The sequence below is a fragment of the Clytia hemisphaerica genome, unplaced genomic scaffold (assembly GCF_902728285.1).
Source record: "Clytia hemisphaerica strain Z4C2 unplaced genomic scaffold, Clytia hemisphaerica genome assembly, whole genome shotgun sequence".
NCBI classification, from domain to species: domain Eukaryota; kingdom Metazoa; phylum Cnidaria; class Hydrozoa; order Leptothecata; family Clytiidae; genus Clytia; species Clytia hemisphaerica.
In genome coordinates this window covers 190320-207489 of record NW_027103774.1, presented here as the reverse complement: position 1 = coordinate 207489, position 17170 = coordinate 190320, and the positions used below count along the sequence as shown (strand labels likewise).

The window sequence follows — 17170 nt, the reverse complement described above, 5'->3', positions numbered from 1 at the left end:
TCAATATGACGGCAACATGAATTTGAATTTTAATCCCCACTGTAGACTGGAGTCGTTTATAATGCGTGTAATACAGTAGTATAGGCGTTATATGAGAATACGGTTATTGTTACGGGGGTTTAGTTTGTATAAACGACTGCAAGAATTCGGTGTTCCGGCCTTATAGAATCCCCGGCTAGCTCCGCAGAAACTTGCAAACAAACTCTTAAAACAAAATCAAGTCAAATGAAAAACTTTTAACACACAAATCCACACACATTTTTTTTCAAGAATTTTTTTGACACTTTTCTTTTGTTTGGAGTTTCTTCCACCGGGGCTGTGAGACGGGGGTAACAAGAGTAAATGATGCCTGAAATTTCAATTTGTACTGAGTAATGAGAAAACATATTTAGAGAGATAAATTTACCAAATTCATTTTTAGTAATTTCAAGATTTTTTTTCATGTTTTACTGATTCTTAAAAAGTCAATGGAATATTCTATTTACACGTTTTATGTACTATATCAGGATCTTGGATTATATATTGTTGAAGGCCGAGGTTCAAAAATCAATACAAAATTTTTGGGAATGTTTCAATATTGTTGGTTTTCCTAGCAATAGAATCAAGTTAATCTCTTGTGCAATTGTCCTTCAATTTGGCATTTTTTGGAACCCCTGCACCAAAATTTGCTGACTCGTCACTGCTTTCTTCAATTTCCTTTTCCTTGTTCTTCACACGTAGGATTTTTCAGGACACTGAAAATGAAAAACATTAATAACATTTAAATCACAAACACTCGCAATACTAATGATGCCTAAAGCGGACCCAGATTTAACCCTTTCGTGTACCTTTTTTTTCGAAACTCACAAATTCACGCAAATTTTTCTCGTCTTTCACGCAAACCCGATTTCTCAAAACATCGGGAAATTTTTCGGGAAGTCGGGTACACATTTGAAAACCGGAAAAGTTGCATGTAATCGGTGAAAAAAAGAGAAAATTCACATTCACACAAAGAAATAGCGCATATTCATGAATTCACGCTATCAAAAAGTGAACCACGTTCACGCAAGTCTTACGAAACCGAAAAACCCATTTACGCATTCTAGCAAACTGCTGGCGGCCACACATTGTCCAAGGATGATTTACTCAAACCCTGATTTACTTTGACAACAATATTTTGAAAACGGGGCTTGGTATGAATTATGTATTACTCTATTTTCAGACACCGTTGAACACTTACCAGACAAGCATACCATTGAAGAACCATGACCACTAAAGTGATGCCAGCAAATAAGATGATGATTGCAATGATGACTTTCTCATCCGTACTTGATGTCCTCACTCCAATATCCTCTGAAAAGGTACGGAAAAAGTAAAATACGTTCGCTTAACATGTTGGACTGCTTCCCCATTAGAAGGTGTTGCAGGGGCCACGATAGGGGGGTCCACCTGGGCATTGGCCCGACCACATTTTTTCAAAGCAAAAAGAAAATTCACTGATTCAGCTAAATTCTGCGTATAAACCTTGAAAAAGACCTGTTTTAGGCAGTGTAGAAGAAATAATTTTCAAAAATTTCTCCTGTCAGCGCCAACCATGGTGGCACCTCTTTAGACACTAAACCATAGCCCTACCACTTGCAAAGTGAAGCGGTGGCCCCAGGTTGTAAAAAACTCCCATAATATTCCCGGTGAGAAAAGGTAACCTCATCGACCTCATTCTCTGCGTAACAGTACTTATTGGTGGCGCCAGACATTCTCTGGCCCATCAGTAACGTAAATAAAGCCTGGCATACACGGAGACGAGGTTGACCATAAATCGGGAAGTTCTCATTCCGATTAAATACCCTCTCCGATCCGTCATTCTCCCAAAACTAAGCCTTAAGTTGCTGTTCCTATTTTTTCCTAATTTTTAGGATTAAAATGTCTTTAATTCGTTCTCATTTTCCTTACTAAAGGGCTTTCAAAAGGAACTTTTTAGTATTTTCTTAGCAATTTCTAAATTCTAAGGCTCGTTTGGTTCTTGGTTGGTTCTTAGGTTTTGGACAGATTTCAGCCTTATAGTAGGGGGGCAAAGGACCTGTGCCTGAAGGGTTTGCCCCCTACTAATAATACTTATAAAGGCTTTAAAGCAGGTAACAATGAAACAGGGGCGAATAGGTGCATCAAACCTGTGGTATATGGTTCAGTAGTTGTTGATGGTATGAGAGTAGGTATTGCTGGATTTGCATTCTGATTGTTTATGACATCCCTTCGGCTTCTTCTTGGTAGAGCATCTTTTTCAATAGGTCGACCATCAGCAATGGATAGGATTGTTAGGTAAATTAAAGTAATAGCAAGAACGAACTCTATAATGATAATAGAAGAATGAATTTTATGAATTTGCGATTTTATGTTGTACTTTTCTGCGCTTAATTGAGAAGTGTCATTTTTCGAAAATTTTGGAGAAAAGTGCCATATTTTGACCAACGTGATCTATTTCAAAAACAGTTTGAAGAGCTCCCTTTAAAAAAGTTAACGGCTTTTAAAACGTGTTCAGTGTGAGAAACACTTTTATTACCTCTACAGACCTCTACAACTACTCTAGAAAAGAATTTACCCTTCCTGTTTTAAACCCTCTGCAATAAAGTACTGAAGAGCATACAAAAAACTTCCATAACCTTGCTTGCTTGTGTCGAGGCTGGGGGAACGGCCTTGACGGGTGTCTTAAATCAATCATCAATACCCTGTGACAAACGAGATACATTTTGAGATTTATGAGACTTTTTGAAAAGCTTTCTTAGTGGCGGACGTAAAAGGGGAGATTCAAAATTGAGAGAGAGTTTTGCCAACACTTGTTTAGATAATGATAGTGCCTAGTAGAACTACCTCATCTTAGATGAAATGATTGATTTGCTTCCAAACACAACACAATGGCAAAGAAGAAAAAGAAAAGTTTTTACTTACTCGCCATTTTTATCACCTATAAACAGCAAGCTGGCCTCTACAAGCAGATATATATTATTCAATCTAAGCCATTTCTAATTAGGAGATGTTCATATTTCACAATTAACAGAAATATTAATTGCAAGGTAATTACAATGTCACTTCAAGATTAATTAAACGTAAAGTGAATACATGTTTTTTTAAATAGGAATATAATACTTTATAAGAATATTAATGATAAAATTTGCCAAAAATTTCAGAATATGGTAAGAATACCACAATTATTGAATTCGACAACTGACCCTGAGAATACCGTTTTAGAGCATTTTTTTCACCATTAAATAGCCAGTTTTTCCCCAACAATGCAAATAAGGTTCCACTAAAATGCCAAATTTTTAATTCAGGTATGTATTACATGCTAGATTTTGGCTTGGTTTGGTTCCAAACCCAAGAAAACCGTAAGAATATTTCAAGATGTTTTTCACCAAAAAGTTGAGAATATTCATGATGAATTGGAAAAACACCATTCTTATAAAAAAAACGTGTCCAGTATTAATATAGTGGAGTCTTCATAACTCGAACCTTTACAACTCGGATGGTCTCGTTAACTCGAAAAAGTTTTCTGCCCTTCAGTCCTTCACAATGCCTTATTAGATTATGAACCAATCCCACAACTCGAAATTTCCATAATTCGAACAAATTTACGTTTCCTATGCGTGTTTGAGTTTTGGAGAATCCACTCAATAATATCTTATATACATACCGCGTTTTATTATCATGTTGATCATGGTGACGTTTAGCCCTTTCTGTGAATGGTAGGGTTACACGAGATTTCGGTATTGCAGAAACCTGTTTTTTAATTTGGGATTTTTAAAATCTTACAAATTCTTTTCGGTGATCCAAAAATTAGTTTGGTATCGGCAAAAATAATTACTTTTACATTAAAATCTCGGTAACGAGGAGTATCAATTCTTAAATTTAATTTTCGGCAAAATGGCTCAAAAAAAATATCAGCATTGAAATTAAAATAATTTTACCCTTAATTTCAAGAAAACTCACTACAAAGTCCTTATCGGTATTTCGGAAATCAGAACCGCGTACACAACCCCCTCCTTCTTAACGGTCCTTGCTAACTTCTTTTCAATCGGTTCGATTTCGTTGAATTTTTGTTGTCTACCAGTAGAATCTAAGAGATTTGATCACATTCACTTGGGTGCGATTAGGGAAAATTCAAAGGTCTTCGTAAAAAACTATAATAAAATTTGAAAAACTTATGAATTTATACAATAATATTTACAACACAAATAATATAAAAGATATATATATGTATAAATTGAGAATAATATAAAACATCTTTTTCAGTGTTTAGTGATACACTGCAATTTTCTTGCATTTTCCAGTATTTACAATTTGATTTAGAACAATGCATTTTTCACCGTTTTCTAAGAAAAGAAAAGATGACTGTGTACACAAAAGAAGTTCTTAATATTTTAAGCATGTCCCTAAATTTCCATAATTCAGCTACGTCATACATGAGGTACACATTGCCACAGAGTAGCCCTTCGTACACCCTGTGCAGAATCAGAAATTGGAGTGGATATTTTTTTCTTTCCTGGGAGAAACGTATTAGTAAAAATAAACCTATGACGGACGGAGCCACCAGGGATCAAAGGAGATATAACGAATACCATGAGTGATTTCATTTTAGACAGAGACTGATAATTTTGCTATTTCACTTATCAACCAAAGTGTCCTCAACAAAATTTTTCTGTGCGACAAAATAACGAATTTTATAAACTGCGTTACCGTTCGCTATAATAACGGTTTTACAGTCTATCAACGATAAGTGAGCACTAAGTTTAGCTTTGATTGTTATTTCTCAACCAATGCTTCAATCTTAAAAAGTTTGGTATCGTTGGAAAGGTAGGAACGAGGAACTTATTAAATTTACTGTTAGTTTTTGGACCTACCCCGGCGGAGGTCCTATAAATTAACCGATGTATGTTCGTCCGTTCGTTAGTTCGTTAGTTACTAGCTTTTCTCGATATTGGCTCATTAGTTTTTTCTGATTTTTTGCACAAAGATGCATAACTATAAACCCTCGAATGTGACGGCGCCTGATTTTCGAGAAAAAAAATTTGGGGGCAAATAATATGGGCCAAAAAACGGCTAAAAAAGCAGTTTTTTTTGGATTTGTGAAAAATTGGATCATTAATTTTTTCTGATTTTTTTGCATGAAAGTAGGGTACCATCATGGGTAAAAGATGGCTCAAGCATATGTGTGTTCAGACATGAAATTTTGGTTGCTTGGCGTGTTTTTATAGAAAAACTGGCCAAATTTGATATTTTTTTATCATTACTTAGGTATTAGCTTTTCTAGAGATTGGCTCTTTCATTCTTTATGATTTTTTGCACAAAGATGCTTAACTATAAACCTCGAATGTGACGGAGCTAGATTTTTGGCAAGAAATTTTTGGGGTAAATTTCAGCTAAAAAACGGCTAAAAAAGGGTTTTTAGGACTTAGTGAAATATTGGATCATTGTTTTTTTCTTTCTGACTTTTTGCATGAAAGTTGGTAAGCAGATTTTTGTAAAAGAAGAATTTTTCGGCTCAAAAAACGCATGTTTATCTAAAAGTATCACTATTAATAAGCATACATCAATGTTCTTAGTCAAATTACTAAATCTTTTGATGAGATATGATTTTTTGCCCACGAAGTCTTGAATATGAAAGAATATTTTAAAGAGCATGAAATTATGGTTTCTAAACGTTTTTTTATAAGAAACAAACGACTAATTTTAATAGATCGTCACTATTTTTATTCTGAATGATTGTTTAATGGTCACGCTCACGTATGTAGGGATTCACGGAGTGGGGATGAATAAATTTGAAGCGGTCACAAGTGTTTGTAACATGTGTGATGATAATGTTCAAACTGAAAATTGAAATTGAAAAAATACTAAATATTGATCACAAGGAAAAAGCTTAAGTCTAAAGTAAAACTAAAGTATAAGCCTGTTTGAATGTATAAATTTGAATATTGATTGATGAATTGATTGAATAGTATTAGTTGAAAATAAAGTAAGCTAGTCCTAGCCTAATCTTAATGCCTCATGATGCAAAGCATCAAGAAAGAAAAAAAACAAAATGGCCGACAAAACAAAATGGCCGACAAAACAAAATGGCCGACAAAACAAATGGCTGAAAAAACTTACCAGCTTGCCTGAAGTGTGAGGCTGGAATAATCCAGGCAGTGGTGTGATAAAAGTTAGTAAACTAAACTCATATTGATGAGAGAAAAGTTTATAAGTTATGAGACTAAGTCTTGTTTGAAGTTGACTTAGAAAAATTTGATGTTCACTCCATGAAATCTCTTGTTGAACTGATGTGAAAATGAAAGTCCTTGCTTAAATAGCAAATTCTAGAAAATGTGTAATTTACAGAATGATAAATTCTAGGTCATAGGTCAAAGTTGATAAATGATAAAAAATGTATAAATTACTGACCAAAACCAAAAATTGGAAAAATGCATATTTTGAATAAATTAACATAAATAAACAAATTAGAATCCAAAATGGTGAACACTGAGAACAGAAAAACACTGAAAATGCAGAAAACATGAGAAAAACTGAAAAACCGAGAAAATGAGAAACACAGAGAAAACCTGAACAAAATGTGAGGGAATGCCAAAAATGATGAGAAAAACTGAACTGAAAAGGCTTAGCCGTTACACTCCCCCAACAGATATGAAAAATACTAATAGAAATTATATGAATATTGAATATACTTGAAAATATACTAATTGAAATAAATGTATTAAATAAATTTTTCTTGAATTATATATGTTAAATTTTAATAATTTTTATTTGATTTTTGAATTTTTCCATAAAACATCAAATCACATTTAGGATTTGAAGATTCATTTAAATTGCAAAATTTGCAAATCATTTCAATTTGAACAATTCCTTTGATAAATCAATCTCATCAGCTCCCAATATCAAAATCAAAGTCCTCACAGCACGTGTCGTTAAACGCTTTGTATTCTCATTACTATTCTGATATTCAACCACGACATCACGAATGGCATTATCACGACCACGATTTACTGATTTGATACGACCATATTGATAAGTTGAAGCGATGGCAGAATCCTGTTTGGTGAACAAAACGACGTCACCTGGTTGTAGATCACGATCAGTGTTAAACCATTTAGGCTGGTGCATCAATGATGGTACATGCGAGGTTAACCAACACTCAAACCACGCATTGAAGATTTTCCCATTGGAACGGATGATTTTATCAGAATCATCTGATATTGACAGAGGTTCGGTTGGACAGCGGTCATTGTTCCTCCCGAGAATGAGTCTGTTCGGAGTGATGAGGTCTGCGAATTCAAAATCACCTTTGTTTTTTATTGCCATAGGTAGATTGTTTATTGAGTTGGAGATGGGTGCTGCAAGGGTTTCCCATTGCATCATGGATAGTCTTTCAAGGTGGACTGATTTCTCCAATGATTTTCGAATTTCTCTAATCTTTCTTTCGACTCGACCATGGAAGTTGTGTCCACCAACTGGGCAGGTGCTGAACTCGATAGATGATTTTGCCTCAATCTTGGCCTTGATGTCTTGGAAGTTGAGTTGCATTGACTTACATCCCTTGAGAGGCTGACTCCCTTCATCAACAAGTAATTTCTTTGGGTAGCCAACTTCACATGCCAAACCTGTGAATGCTTGCACAAAGGATGTCGTTGTGTAATCTTCCATCAGCTTGATCTTTACGGCAGTCGTGGTTGCGCAACAGAAAACGATTAACCAGATTTTTACTGTTGTTCGTTTGTGATGATTCGAGTAGGATAAAAATGGTCCAGCCAAGTCGGTTTGGGAGCAATAGAAGGCTGGAGCGATGTTGAGACTGTCTAGTGACGTGGGCCCCATAGATACATCAAGTTGTTGTTTCATCAAGAATCGACATTTGGCACATAAGGATCGAATCTGTTTCACGAGGTATCTTCCTTCAATGATGTATGCTACTTGAAGGATATATCTCCAAGTGGTTTCGACTCCTGTGTGGCTGGCTGTCGGATGATTCCAATGGATGTCGTTTACAATGGCATATGCCAGGGGTGAATGTCGATCGATGATTGGTACATGAAAGTGAAGTGCTCCTAGATCCTTCATGACATTTGTTGCATTGCCAAGAATCGTGACATTATCTGTTGGAAGAATTCGTCCTGTATAGTACAAGATTCCATCTTTCATTTCCGAGATTTTCTTCACCTTGTTTGTAGGTACAAAGGTGTTGACTTCCAATGTTGCCTTTCTGAAGACGTAATTCCTTGCTTCTTCTAAGTCATCCTCTTGAATCTTTGTTTGAAGACGTTTCGGGCGAAGTGATGAGATCTTGAGATGAGTTTTTCGAATGATAACCAAGATACGTACAATAGAAGAAAATTTCCTGGCGTTTGGATCAACGAGATAATTTGAAAGCTTGTATCGTTTAGCGACCTCATCTGCTATGATGATTGAAGATGAAAAGAATGACTTCGCTTCTGGCTTGCATTCTTTATAAGCCAATTGACGTTCTTGAGCACTGAGTTGAATCTTGTCCTTTGATAGGGATGGAAACAGTGTAGAAGGTAACTTCATCCAACTGTATCCATTGATCCAGTCTGATTCTTTATTGATGGTGTTGACAGATGAGCATCTGCGAGTTCCGATGTCGGCAATCATGTCTTCTGATTTGACATAGAACCATTGAGATCGGTCAGTGAAGCGTAGAATTTGGATGACTCTGTTTCTTGTCCACTTCATCAGATCAAGGTTTGGGTTGCATATCCAGTATAGAGCGATTTGAGAGTCGGTGAATTTGATTGACGATTTATGACGGTCACCAAATGCTGACTTGACTGTTTGGCCAGTATGACTGTTGAGAAGGGCTGCCAGGAGCTCTCCTCTTGGTTGGGTTGTTTCCTCTAAGACTTGCGATCTTGCGAAGATGAGTTGGCATGAGTATGTTTCATCTTGGAGTTTGAATCGGACGTAAATTGCTGAACATGCCAAATATTCACTGGCGTCGCCAAAGTCAAGAGTTTCGATGTTGAGATTAACAGCCTCTTCTGGTACAATAGCGCGTTTATATTTGATGGTCTTTATCTCTTTCATCATTTCGAAGTGTGATACCCACATGTTGCGGAGGTTGTCCGGTAAGGTATCATCCCATTCAAATTTGTGCTTGACGATTTGATGCATATCCATCTTCATTGTTGCAATGAAAGGTGTGAAAATGCCTGAGGTGTCGTATAATTCTCCAAGTTTGGATGAGCATTGTCGGCGTGTTAGATTGGTTGGGATGTCAGAGATTGAAGTTGGTTTTCGACCACGATACTTTTTCGCGAAATTCAGATCCTGAACATCAATTGATAGGGTGTCTTCTTTTGGGTACCACTTGAGTCCAGCAACTGATACAGAATGACTGTCCTTGGAAAGCTTTTTGATTGGATCTTGGCAAGAGAATGTGAAACCTTTGAGTGTGAAGCCACCATTGTTTACAACAGTTTCGAGTCGATCTGCAGTGTTGATGACCTTGGGAAGAGTCTGATCACCTGATAAGCAATCATCCACATAAACGTCCTCTGATACGATTCTGTAGATGTCAGGGTGATCATTTTGGAATTGCTTGGCTGTCTCTCGTAAGCATCGTTCTGCCTGGTTGCCTGATGATTTGACACCGTAGATTAAAGTTTTGATAACTTTTTGTTCTGGTGGTTTGGTAGAATCAAGTGTTTCGTTCCAGAGATATCGTTGCAGAACCCAGTGTGATTTGTCTAGCTTGACCGAGTTGTACATCTTTTGCACATCTGTGTGGAATCCGAATCTGTATCCCCTCCACCGAAGGAAGATGTTGAGAAGCTTGTTCATATTGTTTCTCCCCTTAGCGATGATGTCATTTAGGGAAAAACCGCTCTTGGTTGGCATCGAAGCATCAAAAACAACGCGACAAGGTGTTGATACAGAGTTTTCTTTCCAGACTGCTCTCCATGGGATGAAGTTCTGGATATTAGATTGATGAAGAAGGTCTTGGTCTGCTTGAGAAAGGTTTTTTACATAATCAACATACCCTAATGATTGGAGTTTCTCTTCAGATTTGATGATGTCAGCTTTGTCATCAGGGTTTTTCTTCAGACGTTTGAGCTGTTGATTGAAGACTTGAAGAGCGATGCCACGATTTGGTTGAAGACGATCAGTGCTGGCAATGAGAGGAAGGGTTGCTGTTGAACTTCTCTCCTTGATGTTGACTGTGACAGAGTTGTTGATAATCTCTTGCTCTGCCTCCTCTTTGATGCTACATATGTCGTTGGGTGATTCTTTGCAGGTTGAACAGTCTCTGCATTTGGTACATCGATAAGTGATTGAGCTTCCGGCTTCCTCAACAGAGTTGAAGAGGTGCATTGGATTTGTTGTATCGTCTTGGACATCTCCAAAATGATTGTTGTAGCCTAGAAGACGGACATCTGGATTGACGTGGTATCCAAAGGAGTAGAGTCTGAGTTGATTGGTGACAAAATTGGTTGATTGATTTTGGTGAATGAAATTGAATACCTGATGTGGTCCCCCAATCAAACCAAAGGAGCCATCGTTACTTTCGAAGGATGACTCATAGATGGTGAGACCTGATAGCATTTGAAAGATGGGCTTTGGAAAATGACGTAGATATTTGATACCAATGATGAAGTCGACATCACCACCGACCTTCTCTGGAACCGTTGGAAGTGTTGATCCATTGCCTCCATTCGTAATGAAAGCTGTCTTGATGTCGTTGAAAACTTCCCCATTGAGTGGATACATAGGGAATGTATTTGTGACTCGATCGAGACAAGGTCCAGTCATCAGTGCATTACCCCCAATTCGTAGAGGTAAAAAGTTGACTTCATAGATACCATGATTGGTTGGACTTGAGATGCCAGCAATTCCTTTCATATGGATTGTACCATCGTAGACTTGTTTTGCTCTTGATGGACCAAGACGTTGCACGGATTGATAACGACTGATAAAATCACTACAACCGTTATCGTAGAAAATGGTGAAGTTGGAATTTTCAATCCTGATTGGTTGAAGGATGAAAATTGCGTCATGTTGATCGTCAGTTGGTGAAGGTTTGATGAGCTGAGATTTGAAGATCGAATGGAAGATGCTGATGTTCTTTGAATACGTAGGAAGTGGTTGTTTCAGGATGCATCTTGCTTTGTAGTGTTCAAGCACGTCTTTGTTGTGTTGATCATTTTTGTGCTCGTCGCACACGAGAACATGCTTCGTTCTTGGGAATCTGTTGTGTGACGAGTTTTTGCAAGCGAACTGATGTTGACACTTCCCATCTCGATGTTTTCCTTGGTTGACGTTTGCGCCAGGGTAGAGACATTGGAAGCAAAAACCATTTGTAAGAAGAAATTGAAAACGATCAGCAGGTGACATGTCCACAAACTTCTTGCATGCAAAGTATTGGACAAGTTTGGTCCCATTTGGACCATTGGTTTGCACGTGATCAGTAGCACCACACACAAAACATTCAGTGATTGATTGACCATTTGCTTGACCACCTGATTGACCATTTGATTGATAACCAGGGTGACCATTTGATTGTTGACCTGATTGGCCAGTTGATTGACCACCAGATTGTCCATTTGATTGTTGAGCAGATTGGCCATTGGATTGACCACCAGTGTTTGAGTGATTCCCAAAGGATGATGGTTGTTTCTTGGAAGGTTGTTTTGGAGCTTGGTTGGACGCAATCTGTATGGCAGCCTTTTGCTGATGCACCGCCATTTCAGTTTCAAGGAAATCAATCATTTGCTTCCATTTTCTCTTCCCAGTTTCTGGAGATTGGCACGAAAGTTGCAGCCATCTCATCATTCTGCTATCTCCTAGATTGCTGACGATCTGAGAAAATGCGTTACTATAAAAAAGTTCATTTTCGATATTGTGTTTTGCAGCAAGTTGCATGAGATCTCTCATTGTATTAGTTATTTTACTCAGAGAGTCTATGATTTTAATCGAATCTTTCAGTAACTTTGGATTCTTTGTCAATTCCATGAGTTCGTGGAGTTTGTGTTGTAAAAGTACCTCCTTATCACCGAAGATTTGTTTCAGGCGATCCCATATGTCTTTGATGTTGTCAATACTTTTAACAATAGCCAAGGCTTGTTTATCGAGGTAATTGTTCTTGAGAAACTCTGGCTGAAGCGACTTGGGTACGGAATCGGAGTGAAGTTTATCAAACTCATCAATAAAAGTATAAATGTCAATTTTTGAATCATACCCGGTGAATTGTGGCAGTTTGATGTTAAATCGGCTCTTCTTGAACGATTCAAGCTTGTCGAATTCTCTAAGTTTGACTTCATCATTAATCTTTACGTGGTATGCTGCTCTCGATTTGATGAGTGCTTCATACTTTGTCTTCAAACTGTTGTATTTCTCCATATCTGGACGAAGACCGAGTAGTTCACGAAGTTTTGATGGTATTTCCTTCAGCTCTTTGGATTGCTCCTCAATGTGTGATTTACGCTGCTTGAGTTCTTCATTACTGAGGAAGGTTGCAATACAAGTGCAGCTTGCGTTGAGGTAAGTGATTGTGCGATCAATTTCGTCAATAAAAAGACAAGCTTGATTGGTTGAGATCTGAGTGGCAGCATTGACCTCTGCCGAATGATGAGCCTCAGTGAGAATGTTCAGTTGTTGCAAATACACTACCACTTGATGTGTGATGTCTGTGTAGAACGGTTGATAATTTGTTTGGTATTCCTTGGGATCCATCAATGCAGCAATGGTTTTGTGGATGGACCGATATTGAAGGCGTAGCTCTTTGATTTTTTCGGTGCTTGAGTTGATCAGCCGTAATGAGTTCTTTACAATATCTGTTGAGTTTTCTTGGATAGCATCGGTGATCTCATCTCGAAAAGTAGACTCTTCAATGAGAAGCTTCTTTAATTCAGTCTCCACCATGATGCCATCAGCTCTGGGTTTGATCGCTCGCTTCTTTCCTTCATTGGCGGATGATAAGCTTCTTCGGCTAGCGGATGGGTAACTTCCGGAGATGTTGGCTTTATGACTTTCTTGCCGGTAATACCATAGATATCGTATCTGATATTGGCTTTTGATCTTCTGGGTCGATCTGACATGAAACGTTGATCGGTTGACAAACAACTTCAACGCTGTTTGAATGTAGGGATTCACGGAGTGGGGATGAATAAATTTGAAGCGGTCACAAGTGTTTGTAACATGTGTGATGATAATGTTCAAACTGAAAATTGAAATTGAAAAAATACTAAATATTGATCACAAGGAAAAAGCTTAAGTCTAAAGTAAAACTAAAGTATAAGCCTGTTTGAATGTATAAATTTGAATATTGATTGATGAATTAAACAAATCAATCCTTTCATACAACTTAAGTGTAAAGTTTATAGTTGACAGAAGCTTCATGTTCATTTTTGATTGATGAATTGATTGAATAGTATTAGTTGAAAATAAAGTAAGCTAGTCCTAGCCTAATCTTAATGCCTCATGATGCAAAGCATCAAGAAAGAAAAAAAACAAAATGGCCGACAAAACAAAATGGCCGACAAAACAAATGGCTGAAAAAACTTACCAGCTTGCCTGAAGTGTGAGGCTGGAATAATCCAGGCAGTGGTGTGATAAAAGTTAGTAAACTAAACTCATATTGATGAGAGAAAAGTTTATAAGTTATGAGACTAAGTCTTGTTTGAAGTTGACTTAGAAAAATTTGATGTTCACTCCATGAAATCTCTTGTTGAACTGATGTGAAAATGAAAGTCCTTGCTTAAATAGCAAATTCTAGAAAATGTGTAATTTACAGAATGATAAATTCTAGGTCATAGGTCAAAGTTGATAAATGATAAAAATGTATAAATTACTGACCAAAACCAAAAATTGGAAAAATGCATATTTTGAATAAATTAACATAAATAAACAAATTAGAATCCAAAATGGTGAACACTGAGAACAGAAAAACACTGAAAATGCAGAAAACATGAGAAAAACTGAAAAACCGAGAAAATGAGAAACACAGAGAAAACCTGAACAAAATGTGAGGGAATGCCAAAAATGATGAGAAAAACTGAACTGAAAAGGCTTAGCCGTTACAACGTAGATATCAATTATATGTGTTAAATGCATAACCAGTATAAATCACTTGTTTTCTGTGGAATTTGAAAAGAACACGAAGAAAAGAAGCATTGTTTGAGAAATAACAAGCAAAGCTAAATTTAGTGCACACTTATCGTTGATAGACTGTAAAACCGTTATTATAGCAAGCTGTAACGCAGTTTATAAAATTTGTTATTTTGTCGCACAGAAAAATTTTGTTGAGATCACTTTGGTTGATAAGTGAAATAGCAAAATTACCAATTTAAATCATATTTTGAAGACAACAAAAAATGGTGTCTGTAAAAGATGAAAACTTACGAAAAGTGATGTGAACTGTGAAATCATGACTAAAGCCGCTACAGCACCAAGTATTAACAGGATTGAAACAACTGTCGTTTCTTGTGTTGTCGGTGTATTGTACGGGAATGGAGTTGTCGTGATTTTGCGCATATACTCTGGAATATTGATGACTAGAAAGCCTTCAGTTGTTTGAGTACTAGCAGTTGATGGTTGTTGGTGATTAACGGGAGCGGCGGATGTTTGGTTATTGAGAAAGGTAAACAGAATGATAACAAAGACCAATAACTTTTGCATACCTATAAATGAGAAAATAATACAATAGCTTAGCTTAAATTGAATGATGGAAGTGTACCGTGGGATGGCTAAACTTCCTCATTCCTAGTGAAACTTTCCTATTCATGATATGCACCATTGTAATGTCTTTAACGAACCCAACAGCTAATTGATTACAAGTGACATATGGACTGATTTTTCGTCACTTCTCACTTCTCAATTTTGTAAACATTGGCGCCTCATTGAAGAGTGTGATTAACGATTAATTGCTCTCTACAGGATGCAATTAACGATTAATTGCTGTCTTTGAAGGCGAGCCAAAGAAGAGAAAATAACTCCTCGTGCGATTAGCACAAAAAAATTTTACTTCTTCGTGCAACAATACGAGGCTCGCAGTCGCGAAAGGTTATCCTAGATAACCTTGTTGAGAGTTTGAAATTTTGTGAGCAGAATCTGTGATTTTATATATGTAGGGAAAAAATTAAAAAGTATAAGTAGAAAATTCCAGTACGGGTAACAACCCAGGAAATTCTAACTGTATATATAAATCTTTTTGTGTTTACCTAGTGTTAATTTTTAATATGTAGTGTAGTTTTTTAAAAACAATTGTTTTTACGCAGCAACTGCATCTCATTGGAAATTGGCGTGGAAGCGCTATAAAATCACATATCATAACTGTATCTAATCGTCATTATTTCAGCTTGGTTGAATCTCCGAATAATTCTATCCTTCTAACATCAATCTCTATTCTGCCGAACAGGCGTAAAAGTATTCCCTTGCAGATCTTTGGAATTTACATGACAAGTGGCAAGGATTAGGGGAGAATATTTTTTAACCCTTAAGGAAACCTCCCACTGACATACTGATCTTTGAATTGGAAAATTCCTGTAAGTTCTTATTTTGGGCATTGAGATTGAGACAGGTGGTATTTTTTAGATCGTTTATTCTTCTTTAAATATTCTAACAGGGCGGAAATTTGGAAATCAATAAAACGAAAAAAAAGAACCTTACCCATTTTCTGTCAATCTTCAGTGGTGATTTATTCTGCTCAATGTTTTACATGTTTACTTCTGTGAAAATAAAACAAAAATTCAATGTACAATGTATTCAAACCGTTCATTAAAAACACAAGACTTGACTTGTTTCAATAGAACAAGTTAAGAATAAGGAGATGTTCTTGTCAAAAAACAACAAAAACAACATTTCAAAAACATCAACCAAAAAGTTAACATTCAAAGACTGAGCCAAAACATTACGTATTTTCTTTATGAAAATAGTGTACACATCAAAGCCTCCTCTCCTGGTAGCATCGACACTTCTTTGAAGAACAAATCAAACCACAATAAAAACCTACTTTTACTGCTTATTATTCCAGTTCAAGTATATACGTCTCCTTGAAAATGTGAATCTAGACATGTGGTCATCTAATCCACTTTCTTATTATTATCCTCTATACTCATTATTGTAGAATTATCCTCGCAATTATCGCTTATTAAGTCTGGAACGTCTGGAATACACGTTTTTTTTTATAAGAACAAACTATATAAGAACATAAGGCTTCGAGGCCCAAAAATTTAAGAACATTCTAAGAACATACTAAGGCTTTGGAGACTTAAAAACTTGCAGTTTCTTAAGAAATTACATCAAAATGCTCAAAAAATGCTGAAAATAAGAACATTTTAAGAACATTTTTAGGCTTCAAATCCAAAAAACTAAGAACATCCGAAGGCTTCGAAAATGTTTGACGTTCTTATAAAAAAAAAACGTGTAGACGATATAAATAGAATCTTTATTTCAATTGCAACTGAATTGAACCAAGAGAAGAATTATTGAAGTATTCTCTCTTCACTGGCGTCATACGAGAGTGTTCCGATTCTTTCCACTTTATATTCTCATCGCAAAAAGTGCGCTGAAAAACCTCTGCATGTTTTTAAGTCTTTATTGGAACAATCGAAGTCATTAAAGAAAACATTTGAAAATAACTTTTTTGTATTAAATTTTTTGTCTTCGAAATTTCCTCCTCAATTATAAAAAGTGTTTTTGGTGAACTTTACCTTTAATAGTACTTGGAGCTAATACAAGTGTCCTTGGTTTTTACGACAATTTTAAAATTAGAAGAAAACAATTTTCGAAAAAAATGTCTTTGGTTCATTAAATACTTTTTTTGTCACTTTTTAAAAGGATACTTCATAACATACACGGAGGGGGGCGTACGGGGGTCGCGGACACCGAAATACCGATGCACATTTCTTGGATTACCGTCAACACCGACAGAAAAATTTGGTAAAATCCTTATTTCGTCACCGCATGGCATGTTTGACACCGAAATACCGTCACTTTTTTCTTCAAACACCGACAGAAAAAAGGGTTAATACCGTCACAACGTGAAACCCGTACGCCCCCCCTACACGTGGTTTTCTCAAATATAACACCTTCTTAATTGGTCATCAAAGGTGTGAAGGTTTTTGTTTAATTGACTTGTCATCATACTGTTTTTTGACGTTATTTTACCATAATCATGCTAAGTTTCACCGAGAGA

General features: G+C 36.5%; 2 protein-coding genes and 3 long non-coding RNA genes across 5 annotated transcripts in view; 1 reads left to right on the top strand and 4 right to left on the bottom strand.

Moving 5' to 3' along the window:
* LOC136806112 (uncharacterized) overlaps positions 1–15432 on the top strand; it is a 32233-nt gene extending 16801 nt beyond the window's left edge. Inside the window, exons 2-3 of the long non-coding RNA XR_010846521.1 lie at positions 1202–1340; positions 15332–15432. This is a non-coding gene — a long non-coding RNA (uncharacterized lncRNA). The remainder of the gene's footprint in view (positions 1–1201; positions 1341–15331) is intronic.
* Positions 420–3214, bottom strand: LOC136806109 (uncharacterized). The gene is made up of 4 exons (XM_067062677.1): positions 2923–3214; positions 2148–2324; positions 1220–1332; positions 420–734 (listed from the first exon to the last, which is right to left on the bottom strand). Exons 1-4 carry the CDS (start codon positions 2927–2929, stop codon positions 711–713), a joined length of 321 nt encoding a protein of 106 aa, XP_066918778.1. The 5' UTR covers positions 2930–3214; the 3' UTR covers positions 420–710.
* LOC136806111 (uncharacterized) lies at positions 4278–15735 on the bottom strand. The gene is made up of 3 exons (XM_067062678.1): positions 15643–15735; positions 14377–14654; positions 4278–4343 (listed from the first exon to the last, which is right to left on the bottom strand). The coding sequence occupies exons 1-3, from the start codon at positions 15644–15646 to the stop codon at positions 4317–4319; spliced, it is 309 nt and encodes a 102-aa protein (XP_066918779.1). The 5' UTR covers positions 15647–15735; the 3' UTR covers positions 4278–4316.
* LOC136806155 (uncharacterized) lies at positions 5808–6203 on the bottom strand. The gene is made up of 2 exons (XR_010846525.1): positions 6118–6203; positions 5808–5837 (listed from the first exon to the last, which is right to left on the bottom strand). It is a non-coding gene; the product is annotated as an uncharacterized lncRNA (long non-coding RNA).
* LOC136806107 (uncharacterized) lies at positions 13166–13626 on the bottom strand. The gene is made up of 2 exons (XR_010846520.1): positions 13541–13626; positions 13166–13195 (listed from the first exon to the last, which is right to left on the bottom strand). It is a non-coding gene; the product is annotated as an uncharacterized lncRNA (long non-coding RNA).
* Positions 15736–17170: the final 1435 nt, after the last annotated feature.